Raw genomic sequence first — 22,442 nt, forward strand, 5'->3', positions numbered from 1 at the left:
GACAAACTCAGCACTGCTACATCTTAAGGCCTCATGCACACGACCGCTGTGTGTTTTGCAGTCCGCAAATTGCGGATCTGCAAAACACGGATGGCGTCTGTGTGCGTTCCACAATTTGCGGAACGGCACGGACAGCCATTGATATAACTGCCTATTCTTGTCTGCAAAACGGACAAGAATAGGACAGGTTATATTTTTTTTTGCGGACCACGGAACGGAGCAACGGATGCGGACACCCCATTGAAGTGAATGGGTCCGCATCCAAGCCGCCAAAACTGCGGCTCGGATGTGGACCAAAACAACGGTCGAGGCATGAGGCCTAACAGAAACATTGCCCTGTTTCTTGACTGTACTGCTGCATGACTGAACTGTGAATGTCTTCCATCCTGAGAGCTGCATACAGGGTTAACAGGCCTATCTTAGTCATAGGGGCCACTCCAGCCCCCCCCCCCCCCATACCACACCTTTATGCTACCATTGCCGCCTCTGCCGGCCCCATCTCCTGCCTTACACCTCACAATGTAGCACCAACACCAAGGGCACCCTAACCACCATAAGACAGGAGATCCCTCACTTCAGGGGGTGCCCCTCATCTTACGGTGTGTGCACGCCCAGGTAGAGCTGGAGCAGGATTGCCGTCAGGAGCACTACTACCGGCATCCTCCTCGCAGCCACCACTCCCATCCGCTGCTCACACTCCCTAACCTGAAGTAATTATAGGAGAATTCCTCCAGGGTGTATGGCTTCAGCTTCTCCTCCTGCTCCAATGTGGCCGTCTGGACGGTCCGCACTACATCCTGCCTCTGGTCCGGGGTCAGGGTCACCAGCGTCTGGATGGGAGAAAATTAAAAATGGCTGTAATGAGCTCTGACTATTCGCCTTTCCAATCAATATGTGTGATATTTAAACCAATCAGCCTGCGGCTGTTAAGGAATGCTGGGAGTCGGAGTTGTCCGAAAGCCACAGGTCAGCGACAACTGCGGGGATTTCCACGTCTGTAATTCTTACTGGGGCAAAACTTTGCGTTACTGGGTTTTGTCCCTCTCACCCCCAATTGGCACCCAGCAGAGAGATTGAGGGGTGCAATAAGGCGACAGATTTTTTTTTTCAAAGTAGTAAAGCTAAATAAAAACTACAGTACAGGTGAAACTTGAAAAATTAGAATATCGGGCAAAAGTCCATTTATTTCAGTAATGCAAATTTAAAGGAATTGCATTAATGCAGCTTAAAATTAAAATTTTGTGAAAAGGTTCAATATTCTAGGCTCAAAGTGTCAGCTAATTAATCCATACCCCCTGAGCAAAGGGGACCTCAAAATTGTGACTTTGGGGTTTCATAAGCTGTAAGCCATAATCATCCAAATTATAACAAATAAAGGCTTGAAATCTCTCGCTTTGCCTGTAATGAGTCTCATCTGTTAGTTTCACCTTTTAAGTTGCATTACTGAAATAAATGAACTTTGCACAATTCGAATTTTTCGAGTTTCACCTGTATATAAATTTGGCATAGCTGTAATCGTACTGACCACAGAATAAAGGTAATCTGTGAGTTTTAGCCCAAACCGTAAAAATGAAAACCAAAAAACAATGAGGGAATTGTGATTTGGTTTTTATTGCGCACCCAAAATATTTTTTTCCCCATTCTCCAATACATGATACGGTGGATTAGATTAGTGTCAAAAATACAACATGTCTTGCAAAAACAAGTGTAAAAAAAACCAAATAAATTTAAACTGTTTACGGTGCCAAGGGGTGAACCCCTTCCTGATGCAATCGTTTTCCATTTCATTTTTTAACCCCTTGCTTCTAGCAGATACAACTGCTTTCTGCTCACATAACTGTACGAGAGCTTGTTGTTTTTGGGGTTTGTATGACTTTTTGATCATTGTTTATTCATTTCTTTATTTTGCGAGGTAAAGTGATCAAAAACAGTTGATTCGGCCATTTTGATTTTTTTTTCGTTACACCATTCACCATATGAAATAAATAGTTTTACATTTGAATAATTCAGGCATTTTTTGGACTTGGAAGTGGCAATTATGTTTTTGTGTTTATCTTTAATTTTTATTTTATGTTTTAAAGACGTTTTAAACTTTCTTTCACCTTTATGTTTGATTCCCCCGGGGGACAAAATGTTATTGTTATATCACTTATACCATAGACTGCAATGCTTTACTCTTGCAGTCTATGGGAATATCACTCTTCCTATTAAGCCCTGCCTGTGGCAGGGCTCAATAGGAACTTTACTATGGCATGCCTGTCAGCTTTCAGAAGGCCCCAGATTGCCATAGCAGCTGAATGTTTCCCACAACCTCCTCATGTGGGTATGGAGGGGCGGATGCCCAGTCCCACTCCTTGTAAATGACCGCTTAGATGCCATGGTCGCAATTGACCACTGCATCTGAGGGGTTAAAAGTCACAGACTCCTTCACTTGGTGTCTGCTGTGGAAAACAGCAAGCACCTGCTGGCTATGGCTGAGCAGGCTCCATCTTTAAAAACCCAACATCTGTCGTCCATGTACGGGAGATGTTGGGAAGTGGTTAATGTATAAACAGTGTGCAGTAAGCTCCTAAGCTCCCTCTAGTGGTGGCTGCTGGTGGACATAATTATTTTAATTATATGTATGTCTGCGCAGAGGATTTGGAGCTCTGTATCAGAAAAAAAACGCAGAGTTCCAATTACTATCAAATATATTAAGAAAGTAATCAGCACAGAAGGTCGAAACTTAAAGCAGTAAGGGTGGACATTACAGCAATGAACACATGGTGGACAGTCTTTAGGTCTATGGCTAGTTTTACTGTCAAGATGGAGCAATACTTATTCAAAAGTTAATTTAAAGGGAGTGTCTCATGTGTGTAATCTTTGTTCGAATAATTAGATAATAATAATTAGATAGCTGTCGGCCTAGCAATTGGCAGTCATCTCATCCAACTCCCCCATACACATGTATACTTGGCTCGGGTAAGCATGCATGTTTCCAGAAAAGGGATTGGCAAGAAAGCTGCTGCCAGACTCCTTGTCTCCTGGAGAACAAATGGATAAGGTAGCTGAAATATAATGGACTGATCCTTATCTCCCTTCCCCCCGACTGCAGATGTCAGAAGACCCCATTCACATACATTAGATGTGATCCGCCAGCTTCAAGTGACAGTCATCTAATGTGCATGGCCAGCTTACTATTCTGCTTTATCTAGGCCTCCAACAGTACAATAGAGCTGTCATTAACAGGCCTGTTCTCTAATGATAATGAGATGACTCTGACCATTCTGCCCCTGTCTACACAGCAAAGCTAAGTGAGCCTAATTTAAATATTATGTTGTCTTCTGATGTTAAATTCCCTGTAGGTCTTTATTTATAGGCATACAATAATATCTCAAGATCCAAAGTATTATAAAACAGTATAAAAATGATTATAGTTTTGATTATGATGTGTTTTAATAAGTTTATGCACAAAAGTAGCATCTCAGCGTTACCAAAATACTCTCAAAGAAATGAGAAACCTCAGCCGGACACAAGCCTATGGCGAGCACCTACCACAATCTCCGAGGGGGGTTTAGTGACGGTTGGCATGACGTACACAATCTCTGTCGGAAAATCTCCCTTTTGCTTTGTCCTCTCATTATAGCCATGGGCCCAGCCGCCATTCATGATGGATTCCCCGGTGTCCTGGTCCAGGACGATTAAGTCTCCCTTCATAAAACTGAGGAATCCTGAATCTTCTCCGGCTACAGAAGCCAAAAAAAAACAGGGAAGAGATCAGATAATGGAGATGCAATCATTGAATGGGGAGGAAACAGCCTCTGTATTTCAAGTGAATGGTGTTGAGCACAATGCCAACTTAGCACAGCCACTATACAATGGACGGCACTGTGCTTGAGAAGGCCGCGGCGCTCAGTGCCATCTCAAACATCTGATCGGTGGGGGTCCAACACCCAAGACCCCCACCCATCAAATACTGATGACCTATCTTGAGGATTAATTGTCATATAATGAAAAGTTCTGCAAGTTCATTCAATATACTGTATTTTAATTTGTCACCTTCGACAAGACCTCTGCTGGCTGACAGTGAATGGAGAGGCAGTCAGGCATGCGCGCTGCTGCACCATTCAATTCTAAAGGGGAGCGCTGTACATAGATTCCGTTCAGCAGACCCATAGAACCGAATAGAGCTCAGAGTGCATCAGTGACCCCCGCTCTCCTCACCCTGGGGCCTCATATTCTTGTGATCGGTGGGGGGCCCAGCAGTCAGACCCCACTTACCCTCTTCTATTCTGCCGATAAGAAATACATTCTTAGGCTACATTCACACGACTGGATGTATTTTGTGGTCTGCAAAATGCTGATCTGCCAAAAATACAGACGTACGGATGGCGGCATTGTGACATCCGTGTTGCAACAGTTTTTTTTTTTGCGGATCCATTGTAACAATGCCTATCCTTGTCTGCAAAACTGACAAAAATAGGACATGCTCTATATTTTTTTTACAGGGCTACCAACGGACATACGGATGCTGTCCGCATTTTTTGACTCATGGAAATTAATGGGTCCTCATCCAATCTGCAAAAAAAAACAAAAAACGGAACGGACACGGAAACAAAATACGTTCATGTGAATGTAGCCTTATGGTGGGACAGCCCGTTTAAAGTGAACTCCCACCTTTCAATAACTTTGTCTCTAGAGTCAGAAAAAGTCCAGCATGTTTTCTAATTAATCTTCATGATAGTTTTATTGTTTTAGTTGTTTTCAACGTTTCCAGTTTGTTTTTGCTTTGAAGGCAAAAAAATAAATAAATACCCATTACTACCTGGAAACCATCAGCAAGTAGGGATTGGCTGCTATTCAGTGACCTATTCTTCTACTATGGCCCTGGTTAGGACTTTGAGTGTATAGGAGTGTACCTTTGTGAATGGGCTGTGGGTCTCATTGACTCTAACACCATGATACCCCCTTGCTGACTGACTTGATAATAAACAAGTCAGAATCAGGATAGAAATAATATTGTATAAATCAGGGATGCCCAATCTAAGGATGTTGCAAAAGTACAACTCCCAGCATGTCTGGACAGCCTACAGCTATTAGGGCATGCTGGGAGTTGTAGCTGGAGGGACGCAGGTTGAGCGTCCCTGGTATAAATGATTTATCGGTTTCAGGATCCTGCTTGATGATTGTTTCCAGGCAGACACAGATTTATCTACACCGCGCAAACGGAAAAGAACTGAAAAAATATGGGAAAAGTGCAAAAACATCATGAAGATACATTATATATATCTGTATATCCAATGTCAGTATAAGCCGGGGCATCACTAGAAGCAGTTGCCCAGTCGGTCTGATTACTTGAGAACCCTTCTTACCAGGGTTTGGATTGTCCTGAAGAGCCACCACGTACTTGGACCTTTTTCTTAGTCCTTCCAAGAAGGTCACCACAAGTTCTCGGATATCTTCGGCATTGTTGGATGTGAAGGTGTACTCATCTCCTTTGATGGTGGCCAGGGTGAAGCTCTGTCCCTGCAGCTTTCCTCCCCTGTAAGAGACCACAATGACAAGAATGTATGTGGATGCCTTTAAGGCAGATCTGCCAGGCAGGACCACTTTAATTATAGGGCAAGCGGTGCCCCTCCCTGGCAGCAGCACCACCCCTAAATGTATCGGTGTCCTTTTTGTAGTAGACTACAGGCATTGCACCGTCTGCTCCAAGCCACTAAAGGTAGAAGATGTCGGTGGCCAAGTACCAGCTGCATAGGCACTGCGATGATGTCATCATGCCGGATGGAGAACAGTACATCGTGGAAGAGGTCCCAACCACTCCAATCACTGTGGGAATGGGGTTATGTCATTTTTTTTTACATTTTCAATTCTATTTAAATCACTGGGGGGGGGGGGGGGTACATAAAATCACTATGTTGGGCCCAGTTTTACAGTGTTTACACTGTGGGTTCTAAAGGGGTGTTATTACTGTGGGGCACAAACAGGGGCACGTTTACTGAGGGAAGCAGGAGACAGAGGCTTATTATATGGGTGGAAAACAGAAACAGGACTCACAGATTTTCTCTATGTAAAGGCAGACGAAGCAGGACTCACAGGCTTTCTCTATGAGTGAAAGATGGAACAGGACTCACAGGCTTTCTCTATGAGTGAAAGATGGAACAGGACTCACAGGCTTTCTCTATGAGTGGTGAAAAAAAAGCTGGACTCGCAGGGGTTCTATGTCTGGGTGAAGGAAGCAGAACTCACAGGCTTTCAATATGAGTGGTCAGGAAAAACCAGGACTCACAGGCGTTCTCTGTGTCTGGGTGAAAGAAACAGGACTCACAGGCTTTCACTATGAGTGGTCAGGAAAAAACAGGACTCACAGGTGTTCTCTGTGTCTGGGTGAAGGAAGCAGGACTCACAGGCTTTCACTATGAGTGGTCAGGAAAAACGAGGACTAACAGGCGTTCTCTGTGTCTGGGTGAAAGAAGCAGGACTCACAGGCGTTCTCTGTGTCTGGGTGAAGGAAGCAGGACTCACAGGCTTTTACTATGAGTGGTCAGGAAAAACCAGGACTCACAGGCGTTCTCTGTGTCTGGGTGAAAGAAGCAGGACTCACAGGCGTTCTCTGTGTCTGGGTGAAGGAAGCAGGACTCACAGGCTTTCACTATGAGTGGTCAGGAAAAACCAGGACTCACAGGCGTTCTCTGTGTCTGGGTGAAGGAAGCAGGACTCACAGGCTTTCACTATGAGTGGTCAGGAAAAACGAGGACTCACAGGCGTTCTCTGTGTCTGGGTGAAGGAAGCAGGACTCGCAGGCTTTTACTATGAGTGGTCAGGAAAAACGAGGACTCACAGGCGTTCTCTGTGTCTGGGTGAAGGAAGCAGGACTCACAGGCTTTCACTATGAGTGGTCAGGAAAAACGAGGACTCACAGGCGTTCTCTGTGTCTGGGTGAAAGAAGCAGGACTCACAGGCTTTCACTATGAGTGGTCAGGAAAAAACAGGACTCACAGGCGTTCTCTGTGTCTGGGTGAAGGAAGCAGGACTCACAGGCTTCACTATGAGTGGTCAGGAAAAACCAGGACTCACAGGCGTTCTCTGTGTCTGGGTGAAAGAAGCAGGACTCACAGGTGTTCTCTGTGTCTGGGTGAAAGAAGCAGGACTCACAGGCGTTCTCTGTGTCTGGGTGAAGGAAGCAGGACTCACAGGCGTTCTCTGTGTCTGGGTGAAGGAAGCAGGACTCACAGGCTTCACTATGAGTGCTCAGGAAAAACCAGGACTCACAGGCGTTCTCTGTGTCTGGGTGAAGGAAGCAGGACTCACAGGCTTCACTATGAGTGCTCAGGAAAAACCAGGACTCACAGGCGTTTTCTATGAGTGAACTCACAAATCTGCTTTAGGCCAGACGTATGCAATTCTGATGGGAGGGCAGTATATTTAAAGTAGCATTCTTTTCTTTTGTACACATATTATCCTTCTGATTGTGTCTGTGGAGAATCTCTTGCAGATGGCTCACATTCATAGGCGGTGTATTTTTCGATCGATTTCTATGGGGAAAATTTTTTTTTTCTATTTACCTGCTGCTGGAGACAGCCGTGATCTCAGGGAAGGACAGCTCCAGGAGAACCTGCTCTTGCTCATCTACAAAGTAGACCCCGGTCCAGTTCACAGCCACAATCACGTCGTTCTTGGGAAGGCTCGGTCCTGAAAATGACACGACATGGAAGCCATGACAAATTAATCATGATACATAAATTGTACCAAAATCTCCCATCGTGCCCCTCTTATTGCGGTGCCTGTATACTGTATTATCATTGAGATCAAAGTATAAATAGTATGCAGTAAGCTCCTGAGCTCCCCCTAGTGCATGGGGTGGCCAACCCGCGGCTAGCGAGCCGCATGCGGCTCCTTGCATCTTTATTTGCAGCTCGCAGGGGAGCGGGCCAGCTATTCCTCTACTTTGTGCTTGTTTCAGCAGCGATCACCACTGGCTTGCTGGGGGGTGGGGGCGGTCCTCAGGAGGTGCCCGAACACAGAAGCAATGAGCGCTTCCATCAATTCAGATGGAAGCGCTCATTGCTGGAGCCCTGGGAGGTGCGGTCCTGTCACTCACCGCTCAGCTCCCCTCCAGCGGCGCGCAGAATGGTGAAGCAGGAAGACTTCTCACCGCTCCACCATTCAATCTGCAGACACAGATCGCGCTGCCAGCATATGTGGGCGGAGCCTGTAGCCCAGAAATCTGCATAAGCTCTGCCCACACATTGCTGCAGAGCGATCTGTGCCTGCAGGGAAGAGAGGATTGTGAGCTTCCGGAACGGGACAAGGTGAGGAGGTACTGTGTTTTTTTGTTTTTAATACAGAGGGTGCACAAAGGGCGTTATTACTATGGAGGGGGCACAGAGGACTTTATTATTATGGAGGGGCACAGAGGGCATTACTAATGTGAAGGGGGCACAATTAGCATTTCTACTATGGATGGGGCACAGAGCCAGAGGGCATTACTACAATGAAGGGGGCACAGAGGGCATTATTATTGTGAAGGGGGCACAGAGGGCATTACTAGCACAGTGAGCATTACTACTATTAGGGGGCACAATAGGCATTATTACTGTGAAGGAGGCACAGTGGGCATTATTACTGTGAAGGGGGCATAATGGGCATTATTACTATGAAGGGGGCACAAAGAGGGCATTACAACTGTGAAATGGGCACAGAGGGCATAACTACTGTGAGGGGTGCACAATGTGGGCATAACTATTGTGAGAGGGCACAATGTGGGCATAACTACTGTGAGGGGGCACACATCTGTACAAAACTACTGTGAAGGTTGTACAATAAGGGCAATACTACTGTGAGGGGGTACAATTTTTTTTTTAAGTATTGGGGGGGGGGGGGAGAGCAGCTCAGATAAGACCTCCAAATCCTCATCAGACCCACAAAATAAGCCCCCCCAGTGCCCACATAAAGACACCTAAAATCAGACACCCCATGCTCACATCTCCGCTATGTCAAATCACCCCCACACACACATGATCTCAGAATGGGGGAGAGAGGGTCATTCAAACATGAGGCTGTCATCTGTGCATGGGGCGGACATCTGTGCATGGGGCGGACATCTGTGCATGGGGCGGACATCTGTGCATGGGGCGGACATCTGTGCATGGGGCGGACATCTGTGCATGGGGCGGACATCTGTGCATGGGGCGGACATCTGTGCATGGGGCGGACATCTGTGCATGGGGCGGACATCTGTACATGGGGCGGACATCTGAGCATGGGGCGGACATCTGAGCATGGGGCGGACATCTGAGCATGGGGCGGTCATCTGAGCATGGGGCGGTCATCTGAGCATGGGGCGGACATCTGTGCATGGGGCGGACATCTGTGCATGGGGCGGACATCTGTGCATGGGGCGGACATCTGTGCATGGGGCGGACATCTGTGCATGGGGCGGACATCTGTGCATGGGGCGGACATCTGTACATGGGGCGGACATCTGAGCATGGGGCGGACATCTGAGCATGGGGCGGACATCTGAGCATGGGGCGGTCATCTGAGCATGGGGCGGTCATCTGAGCATGGGGCGGACATCTGTGCATGGGGCGGACATCTGTGCATGGGGCGGACATCTGTGCATGGGGCGGACATCTGTGCATGGGGCGGACATCTGTGCATGGGGCGGACATCTGTGCATGGGGCGGACTGAATACAACCAGATTTGAAACACATTGTGAAAAACAAAGACTGCCAGAAGTCTCACTAAAGCCATCTACATTACAGGTAGGAAAGGTGGTTTAAATACACTTTTGAATGTTTGAAAACTCAATTGCAGTAATACTGTCGTGTGCACATATTTGTGTAAATGTATAGCTTGTGGCTCCTGGCAGTCATCCGTTTTTTTTTCCTGGCTCTTTGTGTCTGTAAGGTTGGCCGCCCCTGCCATAGCGGAAGGTTTTCATTTACCATTAAGTCTATGTAGGGGATGTGGAGCTCTGTATCAGACAACTCAGCACCAATCGTTATAAAGACATATTAAAAAGTTAAATCGGCGCAAAATCTTGGACCAATTCAATATTACAAAAACAAAACGGACATTCAATGTAATATAAAGCAGATCTGGTTACTTTACCCGAGAACTTAAAGGCCTCATAGAATCTGGAAAACAACAAAGGCCACTTAAACCGCGCAAAATCCACCACGTTCTCCTTAACCTTCTGTGCATCCGACCTCCTCTGGGCGTATATACCCTGCAGGGATCAAAGGTATTTACTGGTTATTGCAATTTACCTACATTCGATGCAAACTGTAGCGGCGGCAAAGATTAACACAAGTGTAAAGGGTACCTATCAGCAGGATCAACCCTACCACCCCTCATCTGTACAGAGTGGGATTCTGGCTGGCTGGGTGTGATGTCTTGGATGAAGTTTAAATGGGTTATCCCATTTCATAAAAAAATGAAAATCTGATATCATATGGCACATTTCAGCATCTTTCTAACAAACTACCTTTGAACCAGCCCTGCACCTCACATGGATCCAGGGATCTCCCCATTCATTGCTCTCATTGTTTTGCTGCCAGCTTAGGGGGCATGTCCTTTTCGGGGGGGGGGGGGGGGGGGGGGGGGGCATGTCCTTTCTACTGAAGCTGGTGGTATATGAAGGACGGAAATGAGCATATGCTTCCGGATCCGGCAAAACGTATGCCAACTGATGGCATTTGTAAGACCTGAAGACTGAACGGAAGACGTCCTGATGCATCCTGAACGGATTACTCTCCATTCAGAATGCATTAGGATATACCTGATTATTTCTTTTCCGGTATTGAGCCCCTAGGACGGAACTCTATGCCGGAAAAGAAAAACACAAGTGTGAAAGTACCCTTAGAAAAACAGCAGGTGGCGCTATGCAGATAGATTTAATTGAATAACTCAGGGGCTATACAACATTTTTAATTACATGCAATTACAAAAGTATTCAGATCCAGGTGCCGGTGTAACAAAAATTATAGACTATTTTTTAAGCAGGGTACTGGTTCTTCTTAAAGAGACCAGCCCTGTATGGAGACTTCTTGGCAATGCTCCATGGGAAAATAATATGCAAATGAGACATCTCATTTGCATATTATTTCCCATGAAGCACTTTCAGGAAGTCCATCTTACTTTTTTGTGTGAAGCAATGATGTACTGGGCCCATTTCTCCACGTTTTTGGATGGCGTGATCTCACGGTCCGGAATATAAGACGGTATAAGATTCATTAGTCGTTCCATTATCAGCTCGGAACCATAGTCGACGTAGTATTGCTGAGATGCCAGCTCTGCTAAATCTTCCTCCTGGAATTTAGGACAAGAATCCATTAAAAAAAAAAAGCAACGTCCCAATGGAAATCATGTGACCCAATGTGGATAAGGGCTCGTTCACAGGACCGTTGGTGTCCTGCTCCCGTATTGCGGACCGCATTTGCGGATCCGCAATACAAGGGCACCGTTCCGTGGCCATTCCGCATCACGGATGCAGACTCATTCATTTCAATGGGTGCGCAAATCCGGAGATGCGGAACGGAAGCACGGAACGGAACACTACGGAAGCACTATGGAGTGCTTTCTGGGGTTCCGTTCTGTGCCTCCGCACCGCAAAAATATAGAACATGCTGTATCTTTTTGCGGAACGGAGGGATCGCGGACCTATTCAAGTGAATGGGTCTGCGATCCCCATGCGGCTGGGCCATGGAAGGTGTCCGTGCATTGCGCGGGCACGGGCCTCACGCGGTCGTGTGAACAAGCCCTAAGGCTGAGGTGTAATATGCAGATTTAAAGGAAAACTCCACTACCGCCACTGCACACACATTGATAATCAGCAACATACCCAATGCATGATCTGTGCTAACTGCTCCTCGTCCTGTCCCCTATCACCTCCATCCTCCTTGTGTATTCTGTTCTGTTACCTAGCAACCACACATTGCTGTTTTGGTGACCACTATTTGAGCACATGTAGATACTGATGTACTGAGTTTGTCACTGAGAATCCTCCCTGCTGTAAAATACTCTGTCTGCCCGCGCTCCACGTTCCCTCCCTGCTGTAAAATACTCTGTCTGCCCGCGCTCCACGTTCCCTCCCTGCTGTAAAATACTCCATCTGCCCGCGCTCCACGTTCCCTCCCTGCTGTAAAATACTCTGTCTGCCCGCGCTCCACGTTCCCTCCCTGCTGTAAAATACTCTGTCTGCCCGCGCTCCACGTTCCCTCCCTGCTGTAAAATACTCTGTCTGCCCGCACTCCACGTTCCCTCCCTGCTGTAAAATACTCTGTCTGCCCGCGCTCCACGTTCCCTCCCTGCTGTAAAATACTCTGTCTGCCCACGCTCCACATTCCCTCCCTGCTGTAAAATACTCTGTCTGCCCGCGCTCCACGTTCCCTCCCTGCTGTAAAATACTCTGTCTGCCCGCGCTCCACGTTCCCTCCCTGCTGTAAAATACTCTGTCTGCCCACGCTCCACGTTCCCTCCCTGCTGTAAAATACTCTGTCTGCCCACGCTCCACGTTCCCTCCCTGCTGTAAAATACTCTGTCTGCCCGCGCTCCACGTTCCCTCCCTTCTGAAAAATACTCTGTCTGCCCACGCTCCACATTCCCTCCCTGCTGTAAAATACTCTGTCTGCCCACGCTCCACGTTCCCTCCCTGCTGTAAAATACTCTGTCTGCCCACGCTCCACGTTCCCTCCCTGCTGTAAAATACTCTGTCTGCCCGCGCTCCACGTTCTCTCCCTGCTGTAAAATACTCTGTCTGCCCACGCTCCACGTTCCCTCCCTGCTGTAAAATACTCTGTCTGCCCGCACTCCACGTTCCCTCCCTGCGGACACATGGGTAAAGTAGGTTTTGTGCCTCGTGTGGCCTGGGAGAGAAGCTTAGGGAGCACATTGTGGATCCAGGGAGACTAGGAGTGATACCAGAAGGGCCAAGGAAGTTTTCTTGGGGATAAGCTCTACCCTTTATTTAAGGGTAACACTGATAACGCCCCTTTAACTGTTCTGGATCCCCATGAATTGTTTGCTTTCATAGGGTGAAGACCTGCCCTGGTGATGTCCAGATGAAACAGGCGCAGGGTTCCTTACAAGAGGGAGCTGCACCTGTGTCACCTGGACACAATCAGGTAGGAACACACACGGTGTGACGGTGGCGCGCGGCCGAAACGCCACCCACATGCAAGGGCTCATGCACAGGAACGTATTTTCTTTCCGTGTCCGTCCTGTTTTTTTTTGCGGACCGTATGCAGAACCATTCATTTTAATGGGTCCGCCAAAAAAATAAAAGTTTCTCCTTGTGCATTCCATTTCCGTATGTCCGCAAAAAATAGAACCTGTCCTATTATTGTCCGCATTACAGACAAGGATAGGACTGTTCTATTAAGGGCCAGCTGTTCCGTTCCACAAAATGCGGAATGCACACGGACGTCATCCGGATTTTTTGCGGATCTATGTTTTGCGGTCGTGTGCATGAGCCCTAAAACGGACGTATTATCCTCAAATTTTGATAACTATTGGCCACTGGACATGGGCAGGGTTTCGGCTGCACATGGATGTGTCCCCACCCTGACTACTGACATGTGAAGATCTCACATCCACTCTTTTAGGCCTCATGCACACGACCGTTGTTCTGGTCCGCATCTGAGGCGCAGCTTTGGCGGCTCGGATGCGGACCCATTCACTTCAATGGGGCCGCAAAAGATGCCGACAGCACTCCGTGTGCTGTCCGCATCCGTTGCTCCGTTTCCGTGGCCCCGCAAAAAAAATATAACATGTCCTATTCTTGTCCGTTTTGTGGACAAGAATAGGCAGTTATATCAATGGCTGTCCGCACCGTTCCGCAAAGTGCGGAACGCACACAGACGCCATCCAGCTTTAAAGTAACTCTTGGTTAAATAATGCTATTAAAATGCAGTAAAATAAAAAAAATAAAAAACTGTAAAAATGCTCAAAAGAATAATTTTTCACTTTTTTGTTGCTCTGTGTGTTTTTATCAGCTTTTATTATGCTTCCAGGAGTTACTTTAAAGTTTATAGTGCATTATGAAATGTACTATGTACAAAGCCTTTTTGGGGGGTCTTTTTGCCTTGCCGTTGTGTTTTTAGTAGTTTTTTTTTTTTAAGATGCAGCATGCTCTAGCTATGGGGTATTTTTCTACAGGAAAAACAGCAAAACCCCCTCCACCCACAAAATGTTAAAAAAAGACATAGGTAGAAACACCATCAAAAGTACCACAAAAAAAAAAATCTATTAAATATGTGTGTGCATACATACAGGTCTATAAATAATACACAAAATGTAACAATACATCTATTACACCCATGTCATGTTATATATTTACATATATTTTTGTTTTGTTTTATAACTTAAATTTGTTACACATTTAATTTACATGTATGTGTTTGACAAAAAGGAACAAGGGACTACGATCCCAAAAAGGCTTGTAAAAAATCTAATCTTCTGATTTATTCATTATAATTGAAAATTTCAATAAAAGGAATAGAAAAAAAATATATATTTTTTTTTCTATTCCTTTTATTGAAATTTTTAATTATAATAAATTTTTATGTTTTTTACTAACCCCAAAAAATCTTGTGCAAAGGAAGCTTCACACACAAATTTGCTTTGAAATGTTTGTTTGTTACAAAAAAACAAACAAAAAACGCCATGTGAACAATGTTTCTTTTATCTATTGAGAAGATGTCAAAACGCAAGTAAAAAAAAAAAAAAAGCTCCAAAAGCTTTTTAAAAAAATATCAGAGATCCAAAAATTGCTACCTAATTAACAAAACCGCCAGTAGCAAAAATCGCTTGTGTGCCCTGCCTTTTATATATCCCATAGATCTGGAGGTTTTAACCGCGCGAAACACACTAAAAAACCGCAGGTGCAAAAAGCGCCACTTATAATTCAAAAGTGCACAAAACCGCTTTGTGTGAACCGGCTTTTACGGTTTATTGACACGTCGTGTTTGAGACGCTGTTCCCGCTTGGTGGTTAAGAATTATGGGGCAAAAACCTAACACCGTTTTACCACGAATTATCGCTGTTCCGCAACTAGCACAGGTGACGTTCAGCGAAACGGCGCTAATTCGCTGTAAAACAAAGTTTTGTCAATCGGTTCTTGGTCACGCAGCTAGAACAGATGCTTAGGGGTGTTTTTGTTGCATTTTATTTTTTCCTCACAATTTTCGGAACTGCTGCAAAACCACAGTTTTTACCAGTTTTCTGCGGGCAGCGCTCGTACCCATTGATTTGAAATGTGTCTGTTCACACATCAATACTTTTTTACTAAGTAAAAAAATCACGGAGACGTGCACCAATTTGGTCTATGGTCCGAGAAAATCAACGGACACAACACAGATGGCATCCGTGCGGCGTCCGTGGTCCATCCGTTTTTCACTGAAGACTAATAGGAGACGCTCTGGATATTTATTTTCAGCCGAGCAACGTCCATGGATTAGGGTCGACACACGGAGGGTAAAAACGGACACACGTACCAAACACAGATCCTTCAAGGATGCTTTTTTCACGGACTTGAAAATAACACGGAAATGTGGACGAGGCCTAAGACGAGGCCATGTTACCGGGATGGCGCTTACCTTGTCGCACCGGTACTCGCCGAACTTCACTCCCCTAACAATCTGCTGATAAATAAGATTGGTTGCCACGTTGTCTTCTGAAGGATTGTGCCATGGGGTGAAAATTTCCTTCCTGAAAAAGAGCCTCCAGGGGGCGTTCCTTTCTTGCGCTCCCTGCTCCTTGGCGTACTGCTCACATTGAGATACGGCATCCATCACATGGTCATTCCCGCTGCCCAGCGAGGACACCTGGTGGACAGAGAGGGAAACATATGAACGCCGTATATGCAAATGCAAATCAATGCACTGCAGGGGTCTGTTACTGTACGGTATTATAGAGCAGCATTAGTTTCAACTGTAGGGATACTTATGCATTCTTGGTGAGGTACTGTTTGAAAGGAATCATATGGTAGTGTTATTTAGTTAGTACTATTATTGGACACTGTATATAGACATTGTATGGCAGTATTATGTGGGAACTGTATTATATTATTATATAGCACTGAATACTAGTATTATCTGGTACTGATACTATATAGTGACTGTACAATAGTATAATGAAGGCACGGTATGATATTGTTATACAGTACTGTATAGGGGTATTGTTTTACCATTATATAGAACTGTTATTCCTGCACTATTTGGCAGTCTTATTTGGTTAGTGTATAGAACTATTTTGGCACTGTATGGTGGCTTTTTTGACATTGTATGACAGCATTATGTGGGCAGTATTTTAGCACTATATAGAGTACCGTTTGTATGTTACTATTATCTGCACTGTATAGTAACCTTTAAAGAGCATCTGTCAGCAGTTTTGTACCTATGACACTGGCTGACCTGTTACATGTGCGCTTGGCAGCTGAAGACGTCTGTGTTGGTCCCATGCAGGGCCGGCGCAAGGATTTTTGCCAACACAAGCGAAGCTACATTTTTTCGCCCCCCTGTCTCTGCGCCCTAAGGCAGCCGCTTGGTCTGCCTTATTATAGCGCCGGGCCTGGTCCCATGTTCATATGTCCCCATTGCAGAGAAAAATGATGTTTTAACATATGCAGATGAGCCTCTAGGAGCAACGGGGGCGTTACCATTGCACATAGAGGCTCTGCTCTCTCTGTAACTGCTGCATCCTCTGCACTTTGGTTGACAGCACCAGGCAGTGTAAACGTCGTCACACATGGTCCTGTCAATCAAAATACAGAGGACGCGGCAGTTACAGAGAGAGCAGAGCCTCTAGGTGTAATGTCGACGCCCCCGTTGCTCCTAGAGGCTCATTTGCATATAATAAAACATCATTTTTCTCAGTAATGCGGACACATAGGAACATGGGACCAACACAGACGTCTTCAGCTGCCAAGCGCACATGTAACGGGTCAGCCAGTGTCATAGATGCCTTACTGTACGGTAGTATTATGTGGGCATGATATGGTATGGTATTATTTTATGGTAGGCTATTATTTTAGCATTATGTAGCACTGTTATTCTTGCACTATTTTACAGTATTATTTTGTCATTACATAGCACTATTTGACACTGTATGGTGGCATTTTTTTGTTATTGTATTACAGTATTATATGGGCACTGTATAGTAGTGTCCTATAGCACTATATGGGGGTTTTATTTTAGCACTATATAAGGGCTCATTCACACGACCGTGTCCGCATCCGTTGCTCCGTTCTGTGGCCCCGCAAAGATTATAGATCATGTCCTATTCTTGTCCGTTTTGCAGACAAGAATAGGCATTTCTATAATGGGGCGTCTGTTCCGTTCCGCAAATTGCAGAAGGCACACGGGCGGCATCCGTGTTTTGCGGATCCGCAATTTGCGGACTGCAAAACACGGCACGGTCGTATTGTTCCTTTACAGAGGTTATTCGACCTTAACCATTAATCAATGGTGCTTGTTTTAATGAAGTATACTAACAATAAGGCACCACATTGAGTAAGTAAGACAGGGACATTTGCCTCGGATTGACAGGACATGCTGGGAGTTGTAGTTATAAAAAAAATCATGAACAAAATGCAAAAAGTGCAGTGAAGACTGACACATTAAAAAAAAGACAGAGATAGATAGCAATCCCTATGGAAATCATAATTACTGGTGGTAGCTGTCACTGCAGGAAACCAAGATAACTTGGTTTCCATGGACTGAATATAACATTAAAAGACTTCACACGAAGCCAGGGTCGGTCTGACCCACCAGAACACCAGAGGATCCTCCGGTGGGCCCAAGCTCTAGTAAAACAGGGCCTTTAAGGTTCTATATACACACAGAGGGTGGGCCCTCAGAATCATTTCTGCCGGTGGGTCCAATGGATTTCAGAGCGATGGTTCAGGAGATCATACCTTATCAAACAGAGCTATGTATAAGGAGAACCCAAATCTGTCCTTCAGGTTGACTTTGTCGGCCAGGGAGTTGCAGAGTTCCTTGGCTGTGGTGGCCGAATCCGTGAGGAGGGTCTTTGTTGTCCCATCCATGAACGTGACAGGAAGCATAATCGGCTTCTTGGATTTGGTGGCCTGTAGAGAAGATCATAGGTGGAAAAGTTCATGAAGCAAGAAGTCTTCTCATGTTCAAGGGAATACATTGATTCCTATGGGAGTGCAAGGGAAGGTTTTCTTTTCCGTTGCCAAAAATGTCACAATTTGTCCCAAATTTCTCAAGGTGACACTCGTGGAATAATATATTTGCTAGAAATGCTATTAAATGCTGTTAGATGCTTTTTCTTACTCCACTTCGGGGCTGGTGAACATCGATATTTTTTGGCGCAGGCTGCTAATCCATTTGAGGCATCTCCTCTTATCTAGGCCCCTTTTCACAACTGTCGAGGTAGTCTGCAATATTGACTACAATTATATTTGTCATCAGGTTAGGAGGTGAACTAATACCCCTATAACAGTCCAGAGGACTATTGTATGTCCTGACTCCATCACAGGAGTAACTGTCTAAGAGCTTACACTATACATTGTGACTATTATATTCAAGGGTGGACTTTGCCACCATGCATGGGGTCAACCTGGTCGGACATACCTCCTGTGCAGTCGGTTCAGCAGCGCAGGCGCCCAGTGGGGGGGGGGGGGGGCACTGTTGTAGCGCAGTATCAGAAGTTGAGAGAGAGGAGCAGCTTCCTCACAGGATGGAGCGTAGCAGTGCCACAGGTGCCCCCCAGACACAACTCTGGGACCACCAGGGCAGAGTGATAATATGATGCTCGCCATTACAGATGGGAATATATTGATTAGCATCAGGACTAGACACTACCTGGACATGGACCAATTATATAATGCTATACGGGAGATTATAATATTCCATATATGATTATTACAGTACACGGTATCAAGTATGGCAACATGTATTTTCATTAAAAAAAGACAGTAAAACTTTGGTACAGCCATATAGCCCTGTGAGAACGCACCTGAAGCTCCAGCCAGCTGGGGGGCTGCGTCCTGGTGCCATTGGCGAATGTCCTCCTCATCCTCTCTTCACAGTATGGAGCATATCCGGGGGGCCCCCCGCTAATGAAGTTTCTCAGATACTGAAAGGCGCAGAAAGATACGTACAGTGTAAATGGTGTATGATACAGTCCCATAGTGTGGGGTAAGGTGTCTGTCTGCCCTATAGATGCATGTACTGCGGGTGCTATGGGCCCCAGGGTGAGACAGGGGCCCTGGTCTGGTTTCTACATTCTCATAACCCCCAGGTGGTGGACACCCACATTACAAATATTAATGGGACATTCTGGAGTTATTGATGGGGGGCATTCTGGAGTTATTAAAGGGGGAGATTCTGGAGTTATTGATGGGGGGCATTCTGGAGTTATTGATGGGGGGCATTCTGGAGTTATTGATGGGGGGCATTCTGGAGTTATTGATGGGGGGCATTCTGGAGTTATTGATGGGGGAGATTCTGGAGTTATTGATGGGGGGCATTCTGGAGTTATTGATGGGGGGCATTCTGGAGTTATTGATGGGGGAGATTCTGGAGTTATTGATGGGGGGCATTCTGGAGTTATTGATGGGGGGCATTCTGGAGTTATTGATGGGGGGCATTCTGGAGTTATTGATGGGGGGCATTCTGGAGTTATTGATGGGGGGCATTCTGGAGTTATTGATGGGGTGCATTCTGGAGTTATTGATGGGGGGCATTCTGGAGTTATTGATGGGGGGCATTCTAGAGTTATTAAAGGGGGGGATTCTGGAGTTATTGATGGGGGGCATTCTGGAGTTATTAAAGGGGGAGATTCTGGAGTTATTGATGGGGGGCATTCTGGAGTTATTGATGGGGGGCATTCTGGAGTTATTGATGGGGGGCATTCTGGAGTTATTGATGGGGGGCATTCTGGAGTTATTGATGGGGGGCATTCTGGAGTTATTGATGGGGGGCATTCTGGAGTTATTGATGTGGGGCATTCTGGAATTATTGATGGGGGGCATTCTGGAATTATTGATGGGGGGCATTCTGGAATTATTAATAGGGGGCATTCTTGAATGATTAATGGGGGGCATTCTGGAATGATTAATGGGGGGCATTCTGGAATGATTAATGGGGGGCATTCTGGAATTATTGATGGGGGCATTCTGGAGTTATTGATGGGGGGCATTCTGGAGTTATTGATGGGGTGCATTCTGGAGTTATTGATGGGGGGCATTCTGGAGTTATTGATGGGGGGCATTCTAGAGTTATTAAAGGGGGGGATTCTGGAGTTATTGATGGGGGGCATTCTGGAGTTATTAAAGGGGGAGATTCTAGAGTTATTGATGGGGGGCATTCTGGAGTTATTGATGGGGGGCATTCTGGAGTTATTGATGGGGGGCATTCTGGAGTTATTGATGGGGGGCATTCTGGAGTTATTGATGGGGGGCATTCTGGAGTTATTGATGGGGGGCATTCTGGAGTTATTGATGTGGGGCATTCTGGAATTATTGATGGGGGGCATTCTGGAATTATTGATGGGGGGCATTCTGGAATTATTAATAGGGGGCATTCTTGAATGATTAATGGGGGGCATTCTGGAATTATTGATGGGGCATTCTGGAGTTATTGGGGGGGCATTCTGGAGTTATTAATGGGGGGCATTCTGGAATGATTAATGGGGGGCATTCTGGAATGATTAATGGGGGGCATTCTGGAATGATTAATGGGGGGCATTCTGGAATGATTAATGGGGGGCATTCTGGAATTATTGATGGGGGCATTCTGGAGTTATTGATGGGGGCATTCTGGAGTTATTGATGGGGGGCATTCTGGAGTTATTGATGGGGGGCATTCTGGAATTATTGATGGGGGCATTCTGGAATTATTGATGGGGGGCATTCTGGAGTTATTGATGGGGGAGATTCTGGAGTTATTGATGGGGGGCATTCTGGAGTTATTGATGGGGGGCATTCTGGAATTATTGATGGGGGGCATTCTGGAATTATTAATGGGGGGCATTCTGGAATTATTGATGGGGGGCATTCTGGAGTTATTGATGGGGGGCATTCTGGAGTTATTGATGGGGGGCATTCTGGAATTATTGATGGGGGGCATTCTGGAATTATTAATGGGGGGCATTCTTGAATGATTAATGGGGGGCATTCTGGAATTATTGATGGGGCATTCTGGAGTTATTGGGGGGGCATTCTGGAGTTATTAATGGGGGGCATTCTGGAATTATTGATGGGGCATTCTGGAGTTATTGATGGGGCATTCTGGAGTTATTAATGGGGGGCATTCTGGAATTATTAAAGGGGGACATTCTGGAATTATTAATGGGGGACATTCTGGAGTTATTGATGGGGGACATTCTGGAATTATTAATGGGGGGCATATTTTCGCAATATTAAAAGGGACATTCTGGCAATGGAGGGCATTCTAACATTGTTAATGAGGGACATACTGGCAAAATTATTAAAGCATTCTAGTTATATTACCGGGCATATTCTTGCATTATTAAAGGGGGCGTTCTGATATTATTAATAGTGGCATTTTGACATTTAGGCTACTTTCACACTGGCGTTTTCGCTGGATCCGGCAGGGTTCAGCAAAAACACTTCCGTTACTGATAATACAACCGTCTGCATCCGTTATGAACGGATCCAGTTGTATTATCTTTAACATCGCCAAGACGGATCCGTCATGAACTCCACTGAAAGTCAATGGGGGACGGATCCGTTTTCTATTGTGGCAGATAAAACGGATTCGTCCCATTGACTTGCATTGTGGGTCATGACGGATCCGTCTTGCTCCGCATCCCATGACGGAAAGCAAACTACAACATGTTGCGGTTTGCTCTCCGGTCTGGGAACGCAACTAAACAGAACGGGATGCATTCTGGTGACTCCGTTCCGTTCAGTTCAGTTTTGTCCCTATTGACAATGAATGGGAACAAAAGTTAAACCCTAGTGTGAAAGTAGCCTTAGTGGTGGACACTCTTGCATTATTAAAGGGGGACATTATGACATTATTACTATTGGAGGAATTTAGACATTATTACTATTGGGGTTATTCTGGCATTATTAATGGGGCATTCCGACATTCTTATTATGGGGGCGTTCTAGCATTATTATTGTTATTAGAGTATTCTGACATTATAATTACTGTGAGCATTCTGTCATTACTAATGGGGACATTCCGTCATACTTATTGGGGCAATCTGGCATTATCAATGGGGGGCATTTAGAAAAATTTGCTTACAAGCATCAGATGTATCTCACACTAACCTTGACAAACTTCTCAGAGGGGGCAAAGCATCCCACACACAGAGACATAAGGATCCAGCCACGGGCATGGCTGCTTTTGGAGGGGTTCTGGGTAAGCTGCTTGGAGATTTGGCAGTAGATCTCATCCCTGCAGAGGAAGAGGAAGGAAGTCGATTTCAACACGGTTGGGAAAATATAAATTCA

The 22,442-nt window shown here is 45.7% G+C and overlaps 1 protein-coding gene across 2 annotated transcripts in view; it reads right to left on the reverse strand.

The window, feature by feature from the left end:
• MYO7A (myosin VIIA) overlaps positions 1-22,442 on the reverse strand; it is a 130,387-nt gene that overhangs the window by 22,573 nt on the left and 85,372 nt on the right. For both annotated transcript variants that reach the window (XM_040426420.1, XM_040426421.1), the window contains 10 exons: positions 22,260-22,386; positions 18,974-19,093; positions 17,904-18,077; positions 15,586-15,813; positions 11,129-11,299; positions 10,100-10,217; positions 7,548-7,674; positions 5,352-5,521; positions 3,535-3,725; positions 706-830 (listed from right to left, as the gene is read on the reverse strand). In XM_040426420.1, the coding sequence (XP_040282354.1) occupies positions 706-830; positions 3,535-3,725; positions 5,352-5,521; positions 7,548-7,674; positions 10,100-10,217; positions 11,129-11,299; positions 15,586-15,813; positions 17,904-18,077; positions 18,974-19,093; positions 22,260-22,386 (1,551 nt within the window). The remainder of the gene's footprint in view (positions 1-705; positions 831-3,534; positions 3,726-5,351; positions 5,522-7,547; positions 7,675-10,099; positions 10,218-11,128; positions 11,300-15,585; positions 15,814-17,903; positions 18,078-18,973; positions 19,094-22,259; positions 22,387-22,442) is intronic.

Source organism: Bufo bufo, chromosome 3 (assembly GCF_905171765.1).
Source record: "Bufo bufo chromosome 3, aBufBuf1.1, whole genome shotgun sequence".
In the NCBI taxonomy this organism is placed as follows: domain Eukaryota; kingdom Metazoa; phylum Chordata; class Amphibia; order Anura; family Bufonidae; genus Bufo; species Bufo bufo.